Raw genomic sequence first — 27,319 nt, 5'->3', positions numbered from 1 at the left:
ATTGTATACCTAACTTCATTTCTATTCAGCAGCCAAGTTAGTTCATGTTTAATTGTATCTGTCTTCTCAACTCAGATTTCACTGGGTGTGTTTTTTGGTGCAGGTGCCTTGACCCAAACACATTAGAAGTTGATTAATTTTGTTTAAAACAATATTTTAATTATACTTCTGTCCTTTTAAAATCTTTGAGTCATTCCCTCCTCTTTCTTTTTTCCCCATTCAATATCTCTGCTAAACCAGTGCAGTGACTTAGGTAAACTTTCTCTTATTAACCATGTGAGAAAGTGTATGTGTGAAGCTGAGAGTGTCTCAGTCATGCCAGCTGTTGGCTTTGTGTCTGGAAATTCTGGGGTTTGATATTAAACAAAAGGTCTATCACACTTTTCCCAGCATATACTGATATGAATACATCTCGTGATGTTAAAAATAGCCAAGATTGTCAGCCAATCCTGAAAAACCCTGGAAAAAAAGAATGTGATTTAATTAAGCAGAAATCTTTTTATCTTACCTGGCAACTACCCAACAGCAAACGTTATATGTCAGAATGCAATGTAATTTGTTGGACCAAGCCTAAGGCGGGAACCCACTATCAAGATTAAAGAAGAGTGAGAAAAAGTCTTACTTTACCTGATCCATGGTTTCATGGAAGATGCTTCCAAGCGACTCCTTTTTATAGCAGCCAACTCCTGTTATGGAATGAATTACAAAGTTAAAACCAAGACATGAGTGTGAATGCAGAGATCCCTATGATGCACTCTGAAACCCCGTAACATTTTAAAATTTAAAATAAGTAATGAGGTGCAAACAGGTCAGATGCCTTTGTGTTCCACTCTTGGTTCAAATGTAAGAGAAGTAAAATACCTTAAGATGCAAATCTTAAAGGAGACACAGTATCTTTCCCTTTTCTGCTATTCAGGGTTATAAGAAAAGTATTTCTATGCCCTACTGACAACCCCTAAATATGTTGATGTCTGTTTTCTGCTTTTTCCTTCTGGAAGAGGAAGCTCTCAAGGGTTTCCTTAGTCGTTCTTGTCTGGGTACTGCTGCACAGGTAACCAATGTGTCATAGTACCTTTTATGAACTTGATACAATTCCATATCAAATATAGGATCTCAAATGACAAAACCCTAAAACCAAACCCACAAAAACTAAGAAAAAACAACAAAAACACCCCATTCTTGAGACTTTTAATATCTATCTTGATATGAAAAACATTGTTTTCATGCAATTAAAGATGGAGGTTGTTTAAAAAATTAAATTCTACTCTGACAGGGAGTGAAGCTATTAGTTTAATGTTGTTTGGATGAATTTAACCTAACTTAATTGTGACATATAGTTGTTAATTTAACTTGTAATTTAGGCTAGAACATTATGAACTGCTTACCAAATCTTTGCTGAAACAGCTTGAGTCAAGTTTAATTAATTTAGTATTTTATGGCTAAGAAAAGCCATATCGCAAAGACTTTACTTCAGTATGAGGTAGATTGTTCTTATTCAAAGTCTGATTGAGGTTTTTTTACTTGATTGACTTTATTTCCATCACCCTCCTTCTTCATAAATAGATACTCTCTCAGCTGTGGAGAACAGCTCTTCCACCAGCCCGCTGGTGCCCAGCTATCTTACAGCTTTTAGGAAGAAAGAAAAGGCAGCATTTGTCTGTCTTCGAGAAGGAATGATGCTTAGGAGAGATCAGAATGGGGGAGGGAGAGATGTAATACATCCTCTAAGGTCCTGCCTTGATTTCTTGCTCCTTTCTGTAAGGAGGCACTCTAATTTTGAGGCATATGCATAGAGTGGCAACCCTCATAAACATTGTGAAACTACATGCAGGGTAGAGTTAGAGTTGCCATTTCCTTTTGTTCCTACCATGTGCCTGGTGAAGCATTTCCCAGGAGCCCTACTTTAGGCTTCAACTCCTTCCCATAGCCCATATGGAAAATTCATTAAGACATCCCCATTTCCACAAGTCTTGCTTTCCAGAAGTACTGATTTGAGATTCATTATTCATTGGAGCATATCTGAATTGGGAGTTGAAGCTGTGGAACCCTAGGGGAATAATGCCTGAAGGGAAGTTAAAGGTGAGACTAAAAACCAGGCTGGTTTCAGAGATGTGAGAACAAGAGATCAAAAATCACTTTCTTCCCAGTGGTGCAGTAGTTTCTACATGTCCTTACAGACCCAATTAAAATAACATTTGATTAAAATGAATACAACAAAGCACAGTTTTAAGTGGTACTAAGTCTCTGGATAAATTGAAAAACCAGCAAAATTTAATTTTATATTAAAGATTAAAGAGTACTTTCTGGTCTTAGTTATATTATGGTTTCTCTGGTGTATAAGCAGCCAGGCAATTTAATGTAAAATTAAAAATCTTTGGTCAGCAGCTTCTCTCTCAATTCAAATTAGCATGGCTGAGAAAATAATTTTAGCCTTTAATGTTGATTTATAGCAATTTTGCATTCTTTACATGTTGAAATCCAGAACAGTATTATGCTAATACAGCTGTATCACCTGCAGGTGTTGCTTGAGAGTGCGGTGAGCAGTCCTTTGTATTTTCTTTGAAGGATCAATATTTCAAGATGTGCAAAGGAGAGTGATCTGACTGATAAGCTGCCTTGATACACTGTTACTCTGACTATGACTGGATTGACTGAAAATTGCCTCAAAGAGTAAGATAATTTATAAAAACTATAAGCATAGCCAAGTGTTTGAAGTAATCAAATCTAATTAGGAATATTATTTTTATTTTTTAAATGTCTTGCTTTCATTTTTATAGTTTCTTGAAATTTTTCTTTCTGAAATGTTCACATTTTGTACTGCATTTGCATGAAAAATACACATTAGATGTTACAACTATGCAAAACTTACAACTGGCAAAATTTATTGAAATAATTTCTAATAATTGTGCTGCAAGAAATTACTGTTGGGTGTACCCATATTATTGGAGAAGAATTGGGGGGGGGGGAATTTTAGGAAAAAAATGGTAGTTTAGAAATAAAATGGATGCATGATTATAAAAGTGTCTTTTCATTAGAATAAGAATTAAATTGTGGGGTGAAATCTCACACACTGCCTTGTTTCTGTGCCTAGATATATTGTCATAAAAAAGCTGATGTTTCTTTGGATGTCTCATTGTGTGATACCAATATTGCATATGCATATGTGTTAATAAACGATTTTTATTTTTGAATTATTAAATGTAATCATTCTGTAGTGTGGATAAAATAATACTCTCATCAGTCTGCTAGTACCAACATTCAGCTATTTCAGTAGTATCAGCAGAATTTCAGAAAGATATTTTTGTAATTATTGTAGCATTTTCTAATATGTTTTCCTCTAACAATGCTATTTTGTCATTTACCTTGAAGAATCTTTCTTTAAATCAACATTTATTATTAATTTCATGGGAGGATATCATGTGTGCTTAGAGTAATATTCATATCATGAGAAAACAGACTATTTGAAAAAGTACATTGAATGGAAAAAAGTTTTCCTCATCCATTGGTGCAACTCTGCAGAACTGCACTGAGCTTAATTTAAACAACAAAAAAATACTGTTCTTGCAATGTGTGCTATTTGCATTTGAGGTCTTGATTTAAAGGATAAATTAGTTGTTACAAGCTGAAGAAAACAGTAGTAAACATGGCAGTATGAAAGAAATTTCTTTTATCTCCTCGGTGGCAATGTGAATGAGAAATTCAAATGAATCTGTGAACAATGTAAATTTTTACATCAAAGTGTAATGTTTACTTACATAATACATACGAAGTCCTGGGTAAGATTTTTTTGTTTCATTAATGAATAGTGTATGCACAGAAAAAAAATAGGGAAAGCTATTTCCCGGTTAGAGAACAAACTGGATTAACTTCATGATGAATAAATGAGCTTTTTTTACCCTAAAGGTTTGAATTAATGATTTGTATAAAAAAAGCTCAGTCAGGCTCAAGTTATTGGCTTTGTCCTATTGCTGCTTCCTTAAATTGCATCTAGAATTATGCTATCTTAGTGGTGTAGTTGCCTTCTCTGATTCTTTTAAATAGAAAATTGAAAAAATTCTTAACATATAAAATATATTTCAAATGAAAGAGCAACAGCATGTGAGTGTAGGTTAGTACATATAATTTAGAAGATTTCAGTTCAGTAATGGTGTTATAAAACTCTGTTAGAAGTGTAAGATTTATTGTGGGAATTAAATTGAAGGGTTTTATTTTTTATACATTAAAATAAAAAATAGATTCAATTAAAAAGCCATATGAATCATTTAACATCATAGTAACAGAGAAATTTTCCACATACACATAAATGTGAAATACATAAATATAAGTCCCTCATTTATATTTGTGAATTTTTTTTTGGTCTTTGACAATGCAAATACAAGGAAATGGGTGGGAAACAGAGATTTCACAGAATCAGCTGCAACAAAGATTATAGTACATATCTTTAGACTTTTAATCAAGCCAAGTTCAGATGAAGCCGGTGGCAGATTTGGTTGAATAATACCAGAAAAATGAGGGATTAATCCTAACAATATTAATTTTAATATGTTGTATCTGTTATTTGAAGTTGTACCACTAAAATAACAACAAAATTGGATCTATCCATTTTTGTATTTACACAGATGAGGTTTAACATTCAGTGGCAGTAAAACTGGCTGAAATCACATAGTTTGTTTAAAACAAGAAGAAAAGTACAGTAATAAATGGAATGAATGTGGTAGTTGTGGATAGCAGTAGACTCCAGGGGGATGTAATAACAGGTGAAAAGATGATTCATCCAAAATGTCATCTTTGCATCCGAAGGTTTCATCCAAGGCGCTTTTCCTGCTCTGAATTAAAACCATTCACTTTTATGTCTGGCTGGCAATAGAATTAACTACAGTAAAAGCTGTATGAGGAGAAGGATACCCATGATTTGTACTTCACAGGGAGAGGGTGTGGTGGTGACAGTGTCACAGAAGTCTGTGATGTATCTTTAGATACTTCAGATTTTCTGGAATTTGCCTTAATAATGAATCTGCAGTGGATCCACAATGTGTCTGAAGCCGTCAGGCCTTCTTGCTTTTAAATATTCCCTAATTACTGCAACTTTTTTTTCACCTTTCCCTTGTTTCTTCCTGTGAAATACCTGTAATGCTCCTGTAGCCCTTGTTTAAATGTGAAATCTATGATGTAATAATCTGTCACTGTGAATTTACTGTAGAAGGGGAAAGACCTGTAGCAAATATTCATGTGCAAACCACTAGGCTGTTACAGGGTCAGGTTTTTTTCCCCATCATCTTCCAGACTGTGGCTTTCAACACAGCTGGGAAATTATTTTTCTGGTTTCATGTTAATATCATGCTGAATACTTCTAATTTCTCTACATCAGACTTTAGGTATATACAATTTTAACATACAATACCAACCTTAATGCCTTTAAATATTTTCATATTTTCCTTCCTTCTTGCCTTTCTCTTCCATCTAACAAAACCCAAAAGGTACTATTTATCTGGTATCTTCTCAATCCCATCGCAGCAATTTGCTTCAACAGTTGCCCGCCCCCTCCTTCATCCTCTTCTCCCCTCAAGTCCAAGTTTAGCGAAGCACCTTGCCCTGTCCTCTCTCTAGGTCAATCTGCCACCTAATGGGGGACTGACATTACTGTCACTGTTTGTAGGTAGCAGACAGTGCCTCCAGTCCACTTATGGACAGTGGGAGAAATCCTGGCAGAATTTATCTGTGCTGCGGTTGTGAGCTCACTGTGTGAGCTCCTGAGGCCAGATACAAGGTCTTGTTTTTTTTTTCAAGTGTCAGCTGAGTAAGTCAGCTCTTAATGACGGCGACAGGCAGTGAGGTTGTGTCATTGTTCACAGCACGGTATTGCACCCATGCAGTGCATGTCCTGTCAAACCTTGCCCTGTTGTATACTCCCTCTTAAAGCTTACACAATGTCCACAAGAGCCTGTATATTCAGGGAGCTGAAAGCTCTACAAGTTAATATTAAAAAAAAAAGTTACAGAAAAAATAAATAAGAGCAAAGGCAGCAGTATTAAAAAGGAAACTTGAATGCCAGCCTTCCCTGCTTTATCTATAGAGTTGAGGTGGCCAGCTTCAGCAGGCTGTTTTTATGAAGGTGATGAAGCTGATGAGCACTTTTTGTGTTGTTATGAATGATTTGAGAGTGAGGGGAACTAGAGATGTTCATATAATGAACCGATGGTCAGAAAGTCTTAAAATTGCCAAGTTCTTTCTGGCCATTGTTAGGGCACTAGTCATCCCTGCAGTAGCATACCTGAACACAGTGACCTGGTTATGAAATGTAGCACAACACTGGTGATACCTGCAAACAAATTTTGAGTTGATTTGTTTGCTTAAGTCTAACCTCATTCTGTTGGGAACAGTGGCAGCCTGAATTAGTGTTGTTTAAAGCAGGATAGAGCTGGTGTGCACACCTGTAATCATTATGAACATTATCAACATATGGAAGGAGAAAGGGAGGGATATTTCTAAAGCGTAGAAGTGTTTGTATCTGAGCTCTCAGTTCATTTCAGTTTTTAATGGTGGGTGGAGATTGCAAGCTAACAGATGTGACTCCTTTAACAGAATTAATTAAAATAAAACCATCAAACTTTGGCCTGTTAAATAGATGTTACACATAGGTGGCCAGTCCCCAACCCCCATCTCCAAAAAATCTACCCAAGGCAGCTAGCTGGAGTTTGTACAGTTTGTTCCTTTGGCACTGTTTACTCTCCTTTGTTCATGTACTTGTTAGGGTTTTATATCTGACAGAATGCTTTAGTCCTCAGTTTCTGGCACTGCCCCTATTCTGAATGACCTCCTCCCTAGCATAACTATTCTGGCATTTCATGATAATATTAGTGGTTTCTGCTCTACTTCCCAAAGGGAGGAGTTTCCCTGTCTTTGAATCAGATTCTGCTCTTTCGCACAGTATACTTTTCACAAGAGAATCTCCTGGATTGCAGGAATACTTCTGGACAAATAGTGCATTTGGGGTTAGCTGTAGGGATGCAGAGAAGGTAATTAACCAGAGTAACACAGAATATACAACCTTCTGCTGAGTGAGCTCTCTGAAGCCCCTGCTTTGAATTCTGGTGGGTTAAAAAAAAGTAAAAATTAAAAAAAAAAAAAAAAAAAAAAAAAAAAAAAAAAAAATGGGTAAATAAATTAACATTTCAGGGAGCATTTCAGCTGAGCATCCCTTTTGCATATTTACAAGGAGCTAGCTGTAGTCACTGAATTGGGAGTCTTCGCTTAAGGGTGATGGTGCATTTTCCTCTGCCCACTCTTCAGTTTTCCTTCTGGTTCTGTTTGCACAGTACAGCATGGCTGTCATAGCAGTCTGATGATTCATAGGTATTTTTCTATAAGCACTGTTTTGCTCTATTGCAAAACCTTTCAGAGGGAAAGAGATGGGCTACTTGAAATACCTTTGTCTTGTTGAAGTTCAGCCTGAATTAAATCTTCTGAAAGAGGTCTTAATGAGCGACCAGATTACTTGTATGCTTCTAAATACGTCACAGCCTATCATGAAGAGCTACCCTAACGATATCATCATGTGGGTACCTGTTTTGAACAGGTGCTATAAAAATGTGTGTTCTTAATTTGTTTTCTCTCACTCAGAATGATTTCTAACTCACTGAGAAATTTAATAATCAAGCTGAATTATTTACTCTCCTTGATCACTATATTTAGTGATTTCCATCAAGCCAAACTGTATCTCTCTAAGCATATCCAAATTGTGTTTTTACTCCCTCCTGTGTAAACGCAGTCTTCAGCAGATTTGCCAGTTGCTCTCAGTTCAGGCACTTCAACCAAGTCTTTAAAAAACAGCAAAGTATGCACACATGCATTAAGAAATGAAATATATTTGTACAAGTTGTAATGACTTGAAAGGACTACTGAAATAAATGACACAAACCCATTATTTTTATGCTCCGTTCCATCTTCTGTTGTGTGTGAGGAGCTAAAAAGGGTGAAAAAGACTGAATCCAGTTAAGAATTTAGGACACCAGAAAGCACCCAAGCAAGACTGAGATGTCTGAGTTTAAATTTGCAATCCAAAAATACTTTTCAACTGCTGATTTGACTCTGGAGGCATCTAAACTTGCCAGGCTTACCTCCCTGTTTGAGAGCTATCCACAGCTTTGTTCTGCTATGTATGTAATCACCCCAACCAAAGTATTTTATAATTTAATCTGACCAGGACCTAGAAAGTAAGTGCTCCTCTTTTTAAATCCTCAGAAGGGCCAAATCCAATATATGTCTTCAGGGACTATGTAAAACAACTGTAAAAGACAGATGAGCCATGCTCTAGTATTTTAAAAATCAACTCTTAAGTGGCTGCTCTCAAGAGAAAATTTGAGTCTGTGGATCATGACTGAGTTTACAGGCTTAACCTGCAGCCCTTAATTAGACATTTGATCTCCGTGCTTAGTTGGTTTTATTTTACTGTGCATTTTCGGGCACTCCTAGGATGTGTCACTTGTACTTTTAGAGCAGACAGTTGAAATAAGACTTTGATGAGTGGAATCTTTAAGGACCTATATCCTTGCTTTTTTAGCTGTATCCCAGTGTTCATAGTGATTTACTAATGAGCTGCAGTTAGCAGCTATAAAAGTTTATAGTGTTCAGGGAAGAACAACACTAAAGACTCACAAAAGAAAAAGGGAAAAATATTTGGAGATAAGAAAATTAAAAAAAAAAAACAAACAGAAACAAGTCAAGATCCATATTGGTAAGACAATGTGGAAAAGATCAAAGCTGACCTGTAACACAGGGATTTCTTTCTGTCTCCCATTCAATGAGCAAGTGGCTGCTGGAGGGAGGATGTCTTACAGAATTACCCAAACAGACATATCTTCATTTATAACCTCACCTGCCCTGCTAAAACACTGTTAAAGGACTCATCTGGTGTTGACTGTGGTTAGGTAAGACCCCGAGCATTCATGCCCTTACAGGACCCTGCTCAATCCTGGCTGGGCAAGAGGAATCAACCTCGTGCAAGGCTACATAAAGTTAGGGTGGGTGTCAGATGACCTGGTACAAGTGCATGTCAGTAGTGATGCAAAACGGGTGGACAATGAAGCTGGTTTACATTGCTGGTTCAGTAGTTGATACTGAAGTCACGCTAGGAGTGCTAAAAGCAATTGGGTCTCATTGTGCTGGGGCTGTGCAGATGCGCAGTCAGTACTGCTATTTGTGTGAAAGAGCTTATGTCTTCATGGCAGATGTGTTGGCCATTGCCATGGAGGAGACAAGCAGACAAATATTTGGTTTATTTTTATAGGATCAAGTCTTAACAGAAACAGGATTAGCACTGTTTTGTGAGCTATTTAACAATCATTTTCTTATCTTGCTGTTGATTTATTATTGCAAGTAACATGATGAACTGGAAGAGGAGGTAAGATACATCATGTTATGATGGAGAGCTTTTTTACTCATCGTAACCATTAATAGATACTAAGTAATATGTGTTGAAGATACATACTTTTAGTCAGCAGGTCTAGGTGTGATGGGTCTACCTGTGAGTTCTAGAGGAGACAGTGGGGGTGATTTATCGTTCACAGGTTTTAATTTTTAGTATGTTCCTTAAGATTGGAAGAAAGCTGGTATTCTGCCCAGATTCAGAGCAGACAAGCAGATTGAGCAGGGTAAATATAGCCTGATATAAATCACAGTGAACATATGGAAAAAGCTGATTGGGGATTCAGCTGATAGGGAATTAAAGGCCATGAGTAAAATTAATTCTATTCAACATAGTTTTATGGAAAGTAGGGCTTGTAAAACAAATTATTGAGGAAAAACTTGATTTTAATCTTTTAATATTTGATAAAATTATAAGTTTGATAAGGTGATGCAGTCAGTAACTTTGAAAAGCATTTGACTTATTGCCATGTGAAACCAATTAATAAAACCAAATTGAATTATATAATGAAACAGACCAGACCTTAATGAACAACAAACCATCTAGCAGGTCTTAATATAGAACTGTCAGTAAAGGAGTTTCAAGGGCTAAGTGGCTTTGCTATAGTGGAAAATGGAGGATAGAGAGATGGGAGAGAGACTGGAAGTTGTTGTGTCTGGGTGATGGGAAGGAAGGAGGCCAGTGTGAATGCTGAAGTACAGTCTCAGAGCCAGTAATACTGTGTGTAGGGGGAGTCCAGGAGCGTGAGTGGACTGATGATTTTTCACTGTATATAGAACTGCCAAGAACGTGTAGAGTGCAGCACACAGCTTTGCTGTCTGCCTTTGTCAAGAAAGCTTAAAAATGGCTAAAGTACATATAACCATCTAACACTAATAAGTCCCTGCAGCACCTGAATTAGTGCTGAGTTCTTCGCTGAATTCAGGAGTTCTGTCTGCATAGTTTACTCTTGATCCAGTCTTCTTTACCTGGATGTTCCTGTAGCACATATGATGTAGCCAAAAACAAAGCAGTGGGCTTAAGCTTCATAAACAAGAGGTCAGAGAAGACAATTTAGTATTCCCTGATGACTTTAAATGGTGTATCTATAGTAGACTCTGACAAATTAATAATTTGGAGGGAAGCAGTGTGGTGTTTTCCAGAGTTCTAGAGGATTAAAAATAGTTCTAATTCAGTGGTTTTTGGAAAGTTTTTAAAGTAATTTATTTTTATGTACTCCTGTATTCTGCCACCCCAGAGCTATGTGTTCTGTGGTAAGTAGATAAAGACCACCTACCTATAAAGAAACCATACCTTGAACAATTTACATGTCATAGGTAACAGGTGGATGGGGAAGGCAAAAACAGTGGGAGCTGAACTGACTACATGATTATTCAAAAGCAGAATTTTGAATAGGACTCGTGTCTGTCAACACGTACAATATCTAAATAGCATTATTATTTCTATTAGTACTGTTTCTATGCCATTTAGGCAGTATAACACTAAGTGCATTATTATCTCTATTTGAAAAAATTAAAATGAAATAATTATTTTCAGAGTTTTTAATGTTACCTATTACTGTAATGCTAAGTCACCTAAAAAAGAAATGTGGAAATTGAAACCAGTTGTTCAAAAATATTCTAAATCATCTTATTGATACTTGAATAGTTAGCACAGTTGTATAAAATACATAAGTTGTATAAAGATCTGTCATTAAGTGATAACTGCAGTTGTCCTTGAAAGCAAGCATTTTGTGCTTTTTATTTGTTAAAAATATAAAATGAAATATGTGTATTATCAACACTTTGTGTGAGTCATTAATCCATTTACCTCACTTGAAATTGCTTTTCATGTTTCTGTGGAGTTTCATATAAGGTTGCTTTGAAACAGATTTCCTTGAAAACTGTTTATTTTTCATATATTTCAAGTTTTGAAATTGAAGCCTTTACACTATCTGCACTTTAGAGACCTGGCTTTATTTTGTAGCAGATAATATTATGTCAAAGCAATGTATAATTCTACTCAGCAGCTGTTGTATTCATACTAAATTATGTCAGATTTAATCCTGAATGTATTCAACAAGAGCACCCAGTTGTGCTGACAAACCTAAAATCATTTTCAGTTAAATATGTTCTATCACAAATCATTTGGACACATTGCCTCTCTGAAAAATGACAAAGTCAGTGTGCAGGCTCAGCTTTATAATTCCCACTGCCTGCTGAATTCCCATATTATATCCAAACATCCCAACAGTAGACTCAATAGGTATCCTACTGGAATGTTGCAGTAGCCGAGGTAGACGATGTGAGGCATTTTCTCAAGGGTATTACTTTCACAATTATTTTAATTGCACATGCCTGATTCACCATGCTTGCGTATTCATTTGTACTTGTTCAAAGGGAATACAATTTAATTTTAAGATACTCTCAGATGACTGCGATACTCATTTTACACTGTGAAAGAACAAAACTATAAAGTGGATAATCAGGTTGTCAGAGTTTCATAAGGAGAACTGAAATTTTGCTTGGAGAAGAAACAATAAAAGACAAGGTTCACTTGCAGAATACTTTAAAAAGTATCCTGTAAATCCTGGGTCAAACGCATTGTACAGAGAGGGCACCTTGTTAATTGCAGTGATGCAGTAATGAGGAGATGACATAAAGATCGGGGGAACTGTGTGTTAGAACCTAGTTTAACTGGGGAAGAGCAGACAGCTGTAGCTGGAATAAAATCAGCTCTTCTGGAGAGCACTTAATCGCAGGAAAAAGGCTGGAGTGCTCTCAGGCACTCTCAAGAGAAGCCTTTCTCCTTCCCCTTACTCACAACAGAAGGAGCATAGGAAATTATATGTTCCAAAAGTGGTATGGAAGAAACACTTCTCCCTTTCCCCAGCTAAACTCCAATGCTTTAGGGTGCTCATTTAAAATGTAGGAAAGTTCAGTTTATTTTTCTAGGAAAGTCTGAGTACTTGTCATGCTTCCCTGCTGTATGCCTTAACCACTTTCTGGTTATTTAGGAGTTAGGCTTACCACCTAGTCTGCTTCTGCAGTTCCAGTTTGTATAAATAATTATTCAAGGCTAGAAGTCAGGTATTCTCTCTTCTGATGAGTTTTGTAATCTAATCTGCCGTGACAAATAGTTGTGATGGTGTGCAGTACTGTAGATAGTTTTGAATGTGAATAAGCAATTGCCCACTCACATGATGCCCCAGTCAGCAGTTTCTAAGAGCTCCAAGGAGCAAGACATCTCTAGGAGTTTAACCTGATGGAATATTTTGATTTTGAAACTAACAGTTGTGTTATAGGTGTGACAGTAAGAATCAGGGAGTTTGATGTGCTAGGTTAGGATGAGAAGTTGAGCTTTACACCTTAGTTCTGTTTCCAATTCTAGTCTCTGCTCAAAATCTATTTCAGAGAACAATAACCTTTAGTATATAAGTTTTTTTAACTAGCTGGACTGATGCTTTATACTTCTTAGGAGAGGCATTTGTGTTTCCATTCATAGAATCACAGAATCACAAAGGTTTGAAAAGACCCTTGGGATCATCGAGTCCAAACAGCAGCCCTATTCTACAAGGTTCAACAAGGTTTATAGGTTTATGTTCAACAGGTTTATATTCAACCAGGTTATAGGAGTTCACTAGCTTCCTTAGGAAAGTGTTATGCTCTAGGTGTCCTAAGAACTTTTGGATCTCTACTTTGATTTCATTAGAGCACATGGTGTAACTGTTATCCCTGGATATAGTATGTAGACTGCTAGTATTTCATAATACTTTTAAGATGTGATCATTCAGCTCTCCATCGTATCTATATAATGTTGTTCTCTTATTTACCAGGTTTCTTGTCTCTATCTACGTAACTATTCCAAGCTACCTAGTCTGATGAAGTTGGACTTTATTTTTCAAGCGTGATTTACTCAATACAGCATAAAATCATGATGAAGAAGAAGAGCATATCTGCAAGTAAAGCTTCCTTGGTCCTCTTTCTGTGCCAGATGATTTCTGCATTGGATGTACCTCTTGACTGTAAGTATTAACCTGTTAAATAAGTGCAGAATAATGGAAGAATAGTTAAATAATTTCTGTGTAGGAAGATGAAGATAACTCCAACATGAAGCTAAACATGGAGTGTGTTCGCTCACTTCAGTCAGGACATTATGTTTATGAGTATTTACACTAATGTACTGAAGATTTTCAGTAACCGTGCATATAAAATGACTTAAATTGTTGACTGAACGAGGGTTAACATAGGATTCAGTGAGCCTTTATTGAACACTTTATTTGATGACAATGAAGGGGAGAGAAGACCAGTTTAATGCTATTTATTTGTGAAATTAAGATCATATTGACAATTTGCTGAAAATCCGAGGACAACTAATAGTTACTGTAAACAGTCACCCTTATCTTCACAGTAGAGATCTTTAGGAGCTGATATGAGATCTAGTAAAAGATTCTAATACCTACAATTCAGACACTGGAAGCATTTTACTTTTTCATCCAGAAGAGTAAGTTAGGGTCCTAGATTTCGGTGCCTGAAAACAGTTACGTACCTAACTTTAAGTTAAAAGCATGTGTGCTGAGCAGGGAACTCTAGCATTAACCAGGGAGGAAACATCTAGAAGAGGAAAAATCCAAAGATCTCAAATTCTTGTCTAATTTAAGACTGTGTTATTGGAGAACCTTGAAGGTAGCACTCCATGCTGAAAAGGAAGCATTGGTAGATGCCGTGTTTTAGAGCCATAGTAATACTTTTATAAAATTACTCATGCTTCAGGTTGTTATTTTCTTCTTAAAATAAGCATGATCGCATTCTCACAATTCAGTTAGCCATGTTGCGCCTCACAGTGACTATTCATTTGTTAAACTAATTACCATAGAAGAGAACATTAGGACTGATGCTAAATTGATGGATTAATACCTTGGTAAATTTGGCTATGATTCTAATCTGCATGGCTTTCTTTACCTCCATGTTTTTGATACCTTCCTACTTTCCATAAATGCATGTTTTTCTTTAATAATCACTGACGTAAATTGCAACTGCTTTGGTGTTTCTTTCTCCATGCATATTTACAAGCTTCTCAAACCAATGACCTGTATTTCTGTAACAAGATCAATATATCTGAATCGCATCAGACAACTTGTGCTGTGAATGCCTTTAGAGCAATAAACTGTGGCTTAAAGAGAGCTTTAAAAGTTTGATGAATGAATGTCTTATTGCTAAACTTAATTTTTCTCCGTAAATATTTTTGCAGGGTAAAAATAGTGTTTTAAACCCATCTTGTAGTTTAGGAGCTAATGTAAATTGTGCACCACTCTAATATCTTTTGTACAGAGCAACACTTTAGATTAAATTAACCAGAAATGCATCAACAGACAAAAATGAATAGCCCTTTTAGATTTATCATGTTAACTCTCAGTTAACTTGTTCCCTACTACATAATGTTTAATAACTTTGTTAGGTTTGATAAAACTACGTACTTGAACTTTTAGCCAAAACCCAAAACTACATCTATAATGATGTTACTGCTTTCATAAATAATGATAACAATGGGCTCTGGGAGAGCAACAGAAGGGAAGGACATTTTCTGTGGGTCTTCCCTATGTACCAGAGAGACTTGATGATGAGAACATACTTAATTAGTTGAACCTTGAGGTTTCATCCAGGTTAGCAGTTCCTATGCTCATCAGTGTCTCAGAGAGGGTGAGGGATGACTGACAGTGTAGCTGACCAAAAGCAGTTTGACTTGCTCTAAAACATTATTGGTGAGGAGATCTGTGCCACATATGTGAAGTAAGCAATAAAGATGTGACAACTAAGGTGATTTTTTTGGTTTAGTTGTTTTTCAAACCAAAAGGGATTGCATGTTTGTTGAGTAGAATTAGGGGTTTTCGTCTTTGTAAATTTTAGCCTGAAGCATTCTCTTTGTTCTTCCATATGGTCATATGGAAGTATTGATTTTGACTGTAGCATGAGGGCAGTGCCCTCCATTAATTCTGATTTGCTCTCTCCTCAGTATCAGTGTTTTGTGTCTTTGCAAGGCCAAAATCACATACAACAGTTGCTCCTAAAAGTCAACACTTCAGAAAAGTTTCTCATACCATGAGCTTTGAGATAAATGTAGTAAAATCTGACACAGTAGAGAATGTGGCTGGAATTTCAGGCATTGCTGCATGGGTTACAGTGCTAAATGTTTTATATGTTTTCTTTTTAATGGTGACCAATGTACTTGTCAGAGATACTTATCTTCCCTCTCAAAAAATGCTAATTTTCTTTTGACTAACAAATGTTTCTCTTTAATCCCATTTGTCCATTCAACTGCTGATTCTGATGGGGGAATAAAAGCAAAACTTCTAGAAGAATGTAAGTTCCTGTCCACAAAAAACTAGGCTGTCTGCTGCTGAAAATTAATACTGATTGTGTTGCACATTGAATTTGCAGTTCAAAAATGTGTGATTCTGACATTTTGTTGATAATTTGGTTTGCTGTAGCTAGATGTTTTGTGCATGCAGTGTTCAGAAAATACTACTCTACATAAATCAGTGTTCTGATATTTTGAACAAATTAATTGTGTGATTTTTGATTGTGTGTCCGAACATTTAAATCTTTACTGAGTATGAGCATGAACAATGTTTTATTTCTACTTTCAGGAGTAAATATATTTGATGAAAAATAAATTCATTGGAATATATGTACTTATATACTATTTTACATGTCCAAATTGGAGATACTTTTATATCCTTACAAAACAGTGGATACAGTTGTTTAAGTAGACCTCATCTTTTATGGGATCTCCTAACCCTGCTTTAGTGTCATGGTTAATTTAATAAGTTTTAAGTGTAGTGCACAGCACAGAAGTGGAGACTTCAGGTCTTTGCAGTGCATCAGATGGAATATCCTGTATGTTGGGTAGCGTTCATGTCATGTCCTTTTTCAGAGGGTGCATCTGACATATACTGACCTGGCTATTTCTTGTGGGTAGGGCTTTACAGACAGCTACCTCTTTCTGTGCAACAGAGGACTTAACGTATAACGGTAGGGAAGACTTAAAGTAAAAATCCCGGTTTTAAAATTTAGCGAGCTAGAGTGAGGCATGAGAACACAGCTAGCTCTAATGATTAAAATATTTTGCTAAAGTGGTGGCTAGAAATGACCCTGAAGTACTAGCTAAGTGTATTGCTGGACAGACAATTTACAACATTTAGACTGGGATGTTCATGGATGGTTATTAAACTGGTTCATTTAGATGACACTAAACTATAAACAGATGAATAATGTTGAGGAAGACACCTTTCTCACTATCTTAATATCATAAACATTTTAATACAAAAATGGACATAAATAATGCTAACATTATAAATTACTTTCAATAGGTAGGCACCAACTACTTTGTCAGGTGAATAAATTCTGTTTTGTGCTACCCTTTCTAGAGTACTTGATAAATCATAAATGTTTGTTTTTCCTGGAGCAATTCACAAGATTTAAGGAGAATCAATACTGGCCTTTTCCTACATGTTTATTTGAAAAGTAGTTACTATTTTTATCATTTTTTTACAGTCTTATAACACATTTTTTACTTCTGAAAAGTAGCTTCTATAAGCATGCTTTGTAGATTAATTCAGTATGTTGAACACAATAAATGTGTGAAAAGTTTACACCCATAGAGAATTTGGAAATACATAAAATGTTCAGAAATGCAGAGCAATGTCTTTCTTTTTCTTCTGTGTGGTAAAAAACATTTTGTGTGGGTATATGTCTCACAACTCTTCATTCAGGATATGTTGGACTTAGAATTCAAGTGTCCTTTGGTTTTGTGAAAATCTGTTGCAGTCTGACATATAGAAATTATATTCATCGAACTTTTTAGCCAAGAGCTTACTGTACATCAGCATAGCTCAGCTGGAAGTTAGTATAGATACACTGATTTACAAGAGTAGAAGGCTTCAGCTTCCTAATACATACTTTTAATCCAGCTCTTCTGTCGATGATTTTGTTGCTACTTGCAAATCTGCTTACAAAACTATCTCACTGATACTTTGAAACTATTGATAAATTCCTCTCTGTTTCTTATATTCCATAATGAAGTGTCGCAACCTCCTACGATAACTCAGCAATCTCCAAAAGATTACATTGTTGACCCTCGAGAGAATATTGTAATACAGTGTGAAGCAAAAGGAAAGCCACCTCCTAGGTTAGTAGCATTTTGTTTTGCTTTTGTTGGCCTAACAGCATAGGAAAACTAGGAGAAAATAATGTAACTTTTGTTAACTAACAGGTATGTGCCTGTGTATGTGCACGCACACCCAGAAACATGCACGTCCTCCTACCTTTGTAATTTAAATAGCTTCCAAATAGTGGCATAAATTTGACTCTCCTCATACTTGACATTTACATTTTTGTCTAGTCATCGAGCAGCTGTTGTGGGTATTTTTCTCCTCAAAACTCTAACGATAAAATAGTACTTGATTATTACAAGAGCACATAGCTAAATGCCCATGGAAAGCACTAAGAGACATGTCATACTATGAACTGAATCACATTCAGATTCAGGCATAGTGTGTAAGAAGAATGGTTGAAAAAATTTGGGAGTAACACTAATAAATTCAAATGTAATGTTTTGTAAATCGGTCCATTTTACAAGACTTATCTTGAAATACATGAACATTTTCTCAGACATTATGTAATCAGTTTTAATGATCAGTAGCTTTGATTTACCAAGTGTGTTTAATAGTCTTTAAGTTTTGGTTTTGGCAGCAATGGTAACCCTGTGTATAGATCAGATTCCTGATCATCTTCCATTTTAAGGCCCTATTTCAGTATCTTGAAATATTTGAAAACTACTTATTTCAAGATGCTGAGTACCTGCCCTGGAAAAAGCAGTGTCCATGATGTGTTCTGACATTGCTAGTAACTGCTTCTGATTTCAGAGACTGCAAAGAGAAATGTGCATCTCTCTGCTCTCAGTACTGTCATGCTATAACTTACTAGCAAGGTCAGTCTGTAATTGTTCATGCAGACACAGAGCTCATTAAATGTATTTCTTATGAATAACCAGGTTTTTTTGTACATTATTCCTTCTGGTTGCCTTGGGATCATGGTTATTATCATGCTGGGCAGCAAAATGAAGGAGGAGATTATCTGTGACACTGTCACCCTTCCTAGTGTTCAGTTAATGGTGGGAGTGCTATAAAGCTGCTGTGTTTACCACCCTTTTAATTTACCAGGCACAGTGCCATTCTCAAAAGTTTGGGTGTTGACCTGAGGGATCAGATGATTATTGTGTGCTTTGGGACAACTGTACTGTTTCTGCAGGTGTTTCTCTTGAACTCCTTTTTTTGGGTTGGATTTACCTGAGAGAACAAGAGCACTGTCCGTGAGACTGAGTAATGTGCCAGGGCTCTCTGCTGTATAGCCTCATCTTCAACAAACCCGTCTCTTGCTTTGTTACCCTCCTACAGAGGAAGTAACAGTATTTAAGTGCAGAATTTTCTAATGAGTTTTATAAACTTGTGCTTAGTTTTTCTTATTTCTAAAGACACAATGTCCAAATAATTTATTTCAGTAGTTAGTCTGGTCCATCAGTCTTGAGGACCTGAAAATGCATATTGGAACTTGAGCTGCTGCAAAGCTCTGAAGTTGAAGATGAACTTTCTCAGCCTGGAGTATTAATTTTTTGTTAAAGCAAGGTAAATTCTTATTGGTGAGAGAAGCTGGCATAAAGGTTTATGGATGTGCTGCCATATATACCTCGAGCAGAAAAGATTCTGACTTTAATGTATCTCAAATTCAGGGTATTGTACCACATCTGTCACCTCTCATTTGAAGCTGCATTACAGTTCCCTGTATCCTTCAGTGTTATTGGTAGCAGAGGATTATAGAAACCCCATGTTCTGTAGCTTCACCCACAAAGTCGTAAGAAACAGGTTCACTATTGCACACTTATTCCTCCCAAAACCACCGCAGTGTGGTGCAGTGCTGCTGGTCAGGTCCAGTTCTTCTGCTGTCCTCCCAACAAAGTGCAAATAGCATGTCCAGACCTGCCTTCCTACTGCAGAAGCTCAGTGCACAATTTGAGTCACTTAGAATTTGAGCTTTTCCAGTAACATATAAGTTTATACTTCTAGGAAGCTTTTTAACCAGTAGCATATATAGTGTTTGTGATTTAAGATTATGAAGCTGAAATGTTGTGACGAGTATGAAAACTGCGGTTCACGGCATTTGAACCTGTGAGTGCTCAGCACTTTACAGGCATTGGTCTAGCTCCTACAATTGTACTTCTAACCTTTAACACGCGTAAGTAAGAAATTGGTGTTTATGGTAGTATAAGATGCAGACTGTTAATCTCTGCTTTTTTACATTTTTTTAATGAGTTCTAACAGTCTTCATTTTCAGTGACTACTGTTCAAAGCATCTTTTCCTTTGAGTAATACCTGTATGAATTTACTAGATTAATTATGGGCTATCAGACTGCAAAATTTCATTTAAAGAATCATGGTTGTTTGTGTTAGAGTAAGAGATCAAATTCACCACGCAGCCTTTAATTCACTTGCATAACTTTAAAATGGCCAAACCAATGAAAAGAAATGGTCTCTTGCTGGGAACTGAGATGACACATTTCAGCCCTCAGCAAGTTTTTAAAAGCAGGTTTATAAACCCTTTCAACAATAGGTTTTGTAATGGAAATGCTAATGCAGCTTTAGCAATATCAGTTCTTGCAGATGTTACTGTATCATCTGTATTAGAAAGAAAATCAGTTCTTTTACATAAACTTCAGGATCTTTTAATGTTTTGTTTCTTTTTTTTTTTTTTAATATTGACTTTGAAATTACTTCTGTTAACAAGTTCAGCCAAGGCTTTTATCTTAAAGTATTGGCAGATTTCTTCTATTAAAAAGAGCTCTGTTACTTGATTAGTTAATTTAGTTTGGGAACAAGTCTTACTTATCTGCTAAAGAAAAAAACCTATGTATTATTGAAAATTACTTTTTTCTTCTTTCTCTCCACACAATCTACAAAAGGCAATGGAAAAAGAAAATTTTCTTTTTGCTTTTATTTTTAGCTTCTCCTGGACACGAAATGGAACTCATTTTGATATAGATAAAGATGCACAGGTAACAATGAAACCAAATTCAGGGACCCTTGTCATAAATATTATGAATGGTGGGAAGGCAGAAGCATATGAAGGAGTATACCAGTGTACAGCAAGGAATGAACGAGGAGCAGCCATTTCCAACAATATCGTTATAAGGCCTTCTAGTAAGCAAAGCTCTTAATGTTCATAAATTGTGAAACACTTTGGTTTGCTTATTTTCTTATGAATGTTTTGATTTTTTTTTTCCCTGTCTTAAAAATTTAATCAAGGTGAACATGTATATATATAGAAGGTATTGTATAGTTTCAGATATTCAGATTTAATAATGTACTGCATGTTCTCTTCAGTATTCCTTAGGAAATTTAATAACCAAAATGCTTTCCTCGTATTTTTTTTGGTACATCTGGATGACTCATCATGTTTAAAATTGAGTTGTATATATGATGCTACAATTAGAATAAAATGTTTAAATCCTTAATGCACATTGTTGATGAGGACAATTTTTATTCTCTTTCTGATGCATTTATTCCATAGTTTTATAATAGCTTTAATACAAAAAGATTGGGAGCAAAAAGAAGATAAAGCTAAAAAATTTTGGTTAATGGTAGACTGTTTCTACAGATTTTTTTATGTGATTTTTCTCTCAGATCAGTTTTTCAAGTTTCTCAGCTTAAAACATGCTGTTCTCACATGTTTGAATAAAACTGTGTGTATAATACTGTTTCAGGAAGGTCTACCTTTTTCCTAATGCATCAATTATTTTTTTTTATTATCATAGTGAAAACTTTCTAAGATACAGTTATAGAATCTTTAGTGAGTAGCCAGAATAATTTGAATCAGTTGATTATACTTCCAGCAAATCACTGCTGTACAAAACGTTTTAAAGAAAACCTACTTTTTTTACAAGAACACATAAAAAGTACAAAACATAAATGTCTAGTAAACATGATAGGACTTAACATTCGAATGCGTGTAGTTTTGTTTTTCTGGAATATTAGGTGCATTTCTTCCTTAAATTCTGGAGTTTTGGTCAATTCATAGTTTGTATGTGTGTTAAAATTACTTTCTATAGGATCCCCTTTGTGGACAAAAGAAAAACTAGAACCAAACCATGTTCGAGAAGGTGATTCACTAGTACTACACTGCAGACCTCCTGTTGGCTTACCACCACCTATCATATTTTGGATGGATAATGGTGAGTGTTTTTATGCAGAATTAGTTTACTTTTTGCAGTTTTTCTACATAGTTAGTTGATCCTTGCTTACCAAAACCATAGATGGTGGAGTTTCCCTCTTACGTTAAAATTCAAAGAATTTCCATTTCTGTAGAAACGAAGAAACAAGCAGACGTGCAGCCCAAAAGCATGAAGCCAAAAGCAGCTGGAAATCTTAATGAAGGTTGTAGATTAACCCACTGGGGAAGAATGGGTAGACAAGGTTGCTCAAGAGGAAACTTAGAAAGGTCTATATATTTACAAACTCACGAACAGCATAATTGAGTGAATGTGGAGTCTGCAGATCATTATAATGGAGTGTGTATTATAATTGATATAAACATCTTCTTGTTTTCCCTTAGCTTTCCAAAGGCTGCCTCAAAGTGAAAGAGTTTCCCAAGGTCTAAATGGAGACCTTTATTTTTCTAATGTACAACCAGAAGACACCCGAGAGGACTATATCTGCTATGCAAGATTTAATCATACACAAACTATACAGCAGAAACAACCCATTTCTGTAAAAGTCTTTTCAAGTAGGTATTGCATTACCTAATTACATACTTATATAGTATTTATTCAGAATTCTCAAGTTATTTGCCAGAGTTAAGTAGTGTTACAGTAGGGAATTTTGTCTTTTTAATTCTGAATAAGAAATTACAGTACTGTATAAACCTACAAAGCTGTTTTCCTGACATATGATTAATTTTGAAAGCTGTCATTTTTTCCCTATATAAGGCTTTGTCTTTTGAAAAAATGTTTTGTAAGATTCGAAATATGGAAAAAATATACCGTAAAAAATAAGTTTTCAGATAGTTTTCATGTCCAAGAATACCAAGTTATTATGATTATTTTAACTATTGAAACAAATTAATCAATCATTCAATTAACTCGACGTGGCCATGTCATCCCCTTTTGATTCCCAGTACTTTGATTTATCCCTCTTGTATGCATTCTTCATGATATTCTATTTATTTCAGTGGATTCATTGAATGACACTATAGCTGCTAATTTGAGTGACACTGATATTTATGGTGGTGAGTTACACTGGTCCCCACTGATACTCTCTGTTTCACAGTAGCATTTAGTTAACTAACTTCACCTCCATGGCTCCTTAACCTTTTGCTCCCTTTTCAGTTTCTAATAAAGGTATGTTATTAGTTCTGGTGATAATACATACTTTAGAAAGGGACTGCACACTGTTATCCTTTCAAATATTTAATGTTTCAATGTTACGGTAACATATGGATGATAAAAAGTATACACTCATATAATAAATGAGTCCTTTCAACTGTGACATTTTAAAAATTGTCTATTTGATTACTTCTATACTCTGTTGCTTTTTTATATCTTTCCTCCAATTTACCTAGTAGGTTGTTATGTTTATTATCACTAGGACTATTCAGTATCACATGCTGCATAATAAATAACAATTAAGCATTTAACAGATGCACTTCACATTTAATAGCTTATTGAATGTACCATTCATTTTTAACATATTTCGTAAGTGTAAAACTGGAATTAATTAAACTCTAAACACTTTAATACTATATGTATGAATAACTTTGTAGGGCAGGTTTTGTTTGTTTGGTGTTTAAGCTGATCTTTACATTAATCTGTGTTGAATGGTCTTCTGTATATTGTGAATTAAATCCTCCTGAACAGGTCTATGTCTGTTGGAGCAACACTGATACTGTAACATTTGAGGTTCTAGACTCTCCACTTGATATTTTGTGAGATAGATAGATAGATAGAAAATACATTATATTTATTCTATTTTTATCTTTTTCCTTGTTGAATGAGGCTTTGTACATATTAAACTTACAGGAATCTAAAATCAAACAGTCACAGAATGTTTTAATTCTCTGCATAAAAATAAGATGTCATTCTGGAACAACAAGAAATATGTACCTGAACACAGAATGCTGTATTAGCTAAATTAGTGAGGAAAACACCATTTAGGTGGCTCACAACTCAGAACTAACAGAGGTAATTCTGAATTTTCATAGTCTTGCAAATGAGTCAGCAGTCCTTAGCAGTGCCAGAGTTGGGCAGGTTAGTTAGTCCCTGTCACTACACTGTGCTCTGTTCGTGACTAGACCACCTTTTTCTCTCAACTTTTAAGTTGTTTTTTAAGATTTTAAGGAATTCATAGCACATCCTGTATGAAAATTAAGTGTTCTATTTATGTTAATCTATCAGTAAGTCCTGCACCCGAATAAAAACATTATGTTTCTGCTCACATTTTTTGAAAATACAATAATTTACTAACTCGGACTGCTACTGCACTTTAGAGCAATTTATTCCTATATTTTAAAATTTCTATAAAAGGACTTTAGAGTATTTACAGAAAGCACTCTTATTCTGACTTCCATGAAGGCACATAAAACACCATAATACTTCAAAAGCCAACAGAGTATAATGTCAGAAATGGGTCTTATATTTATAGCTGTCTGTTTACTGTGGTTATTTCTTGTGGGTTAATCAATGGTTCTTTATTACCAGACTGGAGAACAGCCTGAATTAAAGTTAAATATGTAGTAAAAGGAGACTACAAGGCTTAACTTCTGAAAAGACTCCACACATTGTCTAGAAAATATTGAGAAGAGCATATATTGCAATGTGGAGTGTATCTTTAATTCCCTTGTTTTATATTTCTGAATACAATAACTTTGCTTTATTTGTGTTTTGATGGAAGCCCAGAAATTTTTGGTAACTTTCAGTCTTGTGCTGTGACTCTCACTGACCTCTTACTCCCTGTATTAGTTATGCTGTTCAGGATTAAGGCTCAGCATCCATCCACCAGGCTGCATAGTTGCCTATGTAAAAATGACCTATCAATTGCTCCCATCTTTAATAATAACATTTTTCATGTACATGCTCAAGACTATAGCATTTAACAGTTTGAGATATTTTATCTATGTCAAAAACCTCATTTGTTGAGCTGTGTAGATGTGTAACACAATGATTTTTAATTAAATGGCCAATGTGGAGCAAAGTCTCTGTCCAAAATGTGAGAATGGATGTATGCATTTGTTCAATATTAAAATAAAATCTAGAAATTAATGGTTTTTTCTTGTTGCAGCAAAGCCAGTTACAGAGAGGCAGCCAATTCTTCTAACACCAACAGGTAGCACAAGTACCAAAGTGGAACTCAGAGGAAATGTGCTTTTGTTGGAGTGCATTGCAGCAGGATTGTGAGTTTCATTTTGTAGAGTGTTTTTCTAAATAAAATTACAGAAACAGGGGAACTTTTCAGAGATACTTCAAAATGTTACCACTGTATAAGCTTAGGTATTTCAGAGAAACAGAAGTGTCAAATGGAAAGAGCTCTTTTAAGGAAGTTTACCATTTACTTGGGGATCAGCTGATTTTAAAACTGACTGTGAACCTGAGTATGGTCTCTGCCTTCTCATCTCCCCAAATCCTATGTACATGATTCAGGTTGTACCATTGTTATTTTAAAGGACACAAACAAAAAATGCCATAGGGTAAACTTGGACACATATCTGCATAGTTGCACTCAGGAATCAAACTTCTGGGTTTTTTTCCTAAATGTACAATCATTAAGCTCTCAAACCATATAAAAATAGTTAAGAATCTGCTGGTCTGATCTGAAAAAGCTGCTTACATATGCTAATAATTACTTAGCAGATCAGCTAGGTGGGAGTTTTTAGAACATACCTTCAACTCCTTACATCCGATTTCTCATTGTAATTGAATTTAATTGGTACTTGTTTCTTCAATGTAATGTAAGTTTACTTTTGCTGGCTATTGTGCAAGTAGAAAATGACTAAAGCACAATTGAACTTCATAAATTAGTTTGATCTTAAATCAGTTTCATTCTCAGGAAGAAATATGAGATTGATTAGTGCAGAAGTGGAAAATCTTTAGTACCTGTTTCAGGAACCGTAAACATGTTTACAGTGCACAAAAGCATACCCTGCAGAGTGCTCTGAGGTAGCTGTGAGGAAAGCAAATGATTGCAAGGGGTGCAGCACAGCATCACACACATGTGTTCAGTTGCATAAGCTCCATAAGGCACGCTCATGCACAGCTTGTTACAGCTTGCTGCAAGCATCAGTGCGGTGTTTCTGTCTCAGCTATGGTCTGCTCAGATGCCTGCATCAGCACCACTAACAACACCACACCTACGAGTGGGAGTAGCATCAGCTCACAAAATCTTCGTCTGCATTATAGTTACATGCTTTTTGACAATCCTGCAATAAAGCTATTCAGTGATCCAAATTCCAGTAAAATTGCTGGATAAAAACAGGGTGAAAAAAATAGTACTGTACATTATATGGCTTTGTGTCTTTAGCCATCATGTAATTTTTTAAAAAAATAATTCTGTGAGGGAAGCTTGAGTAGTTGTTCACAAAGGACCAGATTCAGATTTAGTATAAAACAACTATTCCTAATTACTGTCACCATAATTAAAAATCAGCTTTGCTCGTTGTCTCTGTTAAAAAATATGTGATATTAGACTGCTGGCGAATATTTGCTTTGTGTCACTACTAGTCGAGAGAGGACACTACTCAGTAAGCAACACGTTGTAATTTCTTGTAATTTTAAAAGTGTATCTCCATGTGTTTGGACAATTTTGAAATTCACATGGTGAATTTGAAATGGATTTCCATGGACAACATGGAGCATAGTGAAAATTTAGGCATGGTGCAGTGACAAGTAGATATACTTGACTCAACACTGACATTTTTTTCTTGATTTCTCATAGGAAATATTTCTGTCTCTTTACAGGTCTGCTGTAAATTTATGATGTTCGTGAGCATTAGGATACTGCTCACACAAGGGACAATTATAAACTTGTCATTATCTAGAAACTACCTTTTAAAGCACTATGAGCATCAATTTAATAGTATACATGCAATAAGATTTGAAATACACTTCTATTCATTTATTAACTATCAGGGGTTTTAGATTAATCAGCAGACAAATGCATTCTATAATTATTAAGCCTATGAACAGATGGCCCTTGACAGTGTTAGTGAGGCTTGTCATTTCCTAGTAACAAATGCTGGCATATTTTGCACATATGCTGGACATGCCCCAGAATCTGGGTAAAGGCTTTTAAAATAATATATGTTCAAAAAATTAATGTATTGAACTTTCATCTCCCTTTTCTCCAGTTCCTAAATTTGATCTGTGCTTTTGCTTTCCAGACCCACACCGGTAATCCGCTGGATTAAGGAGGGTGGGGAACTGCCAGTCAACAGAACGTTTTTTGAAAACTTCAAGAAAACTCTTAAGATTATAGACGTTTCTGAAGCTGACTCTGGAAACTACAAATGTATAGCAAGAAATATGCTAGGTTCTGTTCATCATGTCATTTCAGTAACTGTGAAAGGTAATACTAAAATAATCCTTAATGTAATATGGTCAGTGCAAGACTGAAGTAAGCTTTCTAGGATAAAATATGAATGAAAGGATGAATAATAATAATAATAATAATAATAATAATAATAATAATAATAATAATAATAATAATAATAATAATAATAATGAAGTGATTGTTAAACCAAATAAAATCCTTCCAGTGGTAGAACTCAGTATCTCTAAACTCTTTTTTAATAAGCATCAGGCTAATTGGAGATTGTACTG

The 27,319-nt window shown here is 35.4% G+C and overlaps 1 protein-coding gene across 25 annotated transcripts in view; it reads left to right on the top strand.

The window, feature by feature from the left end:
* The window catches only part of NRCAM (neuronal cell adhesion molecule), a 115,382-nt gene that overhangs the window by 27,954 nt on the left and 60,109 nt on the right, over positions 1 to 27,319 (top strand). For 14 of the 25 annotated variants that reach the window (XM_026868067.1, XM_026868068.1, XM_026868072.1 and 11 more), the window contains exons 3-12: positions 2,519 to 2,670; positions 13,239 to 13,427; positions 15,745 to 15,762; positions 17,485 to 17,590; positions 20,458 to 20,654; positions 21,563 to 21,685; positions 22,066 to 22,236; positions 22,681 to 22,737; positions 24,786 to 24,897; positions 26,881 to 27,065. In XM_026868067.1, the coding sequence (XP_026723868.1) occupies positions 13,337 to 13,427; positions 15,745 to 15,762; positions 17,485 to 17,590; positions 20,458 to 20,654; positions 21,563 to 21,685; positions 22,066 to 22,236; positions 22,681 to 22,737; positions 24,786 to 24,897; positions 26,881 to 27,065 (1,060 nt within the window). In that variant the 5' untranslated portion in view covers positions 2,519 to 2,670; positions 13,239 to 13,336. Of the gene's footprint in view, positions 1 to 2,518; positions 2,671 to 13,238; positions 13,428 to 15,744; positions 15,763 to 17,484; positions 17,591 to 20,457; positions 20,655 to 21,562; positions 21,686 to 22,065; positions 22,237 to 22,680; positions 22,738 to 24,785; positions 24,898 to 26,880; positions 27,066 to 27,319 lie in introns of those variants that run through there. The other 11 variants (XM_026868069.1, XM_026868075.1, XM_026868070.1 and 8 more) reach the window with 6 other exon arrangements.

Source organism: Athene cunicularia (genome assembly GCF_003259725.1).
Source record: "Athene cunicularia isolate RWA chromosome 1 unlocalized genomic scaffold, athCun1 chr1_part2, whole genome shotgun sequence".
NCBI classification, from domain to species: domain Eukaryota; kingdom Metazoa; phylum Chordata; class Aves; order Strigiformes; family Strigidae; genus Athene; species Athene cunicularia.
Note: the sequence above shows the minus strand (reverse complement) of the source record. Positions and strands in the feature narration are given on the sequence as shown.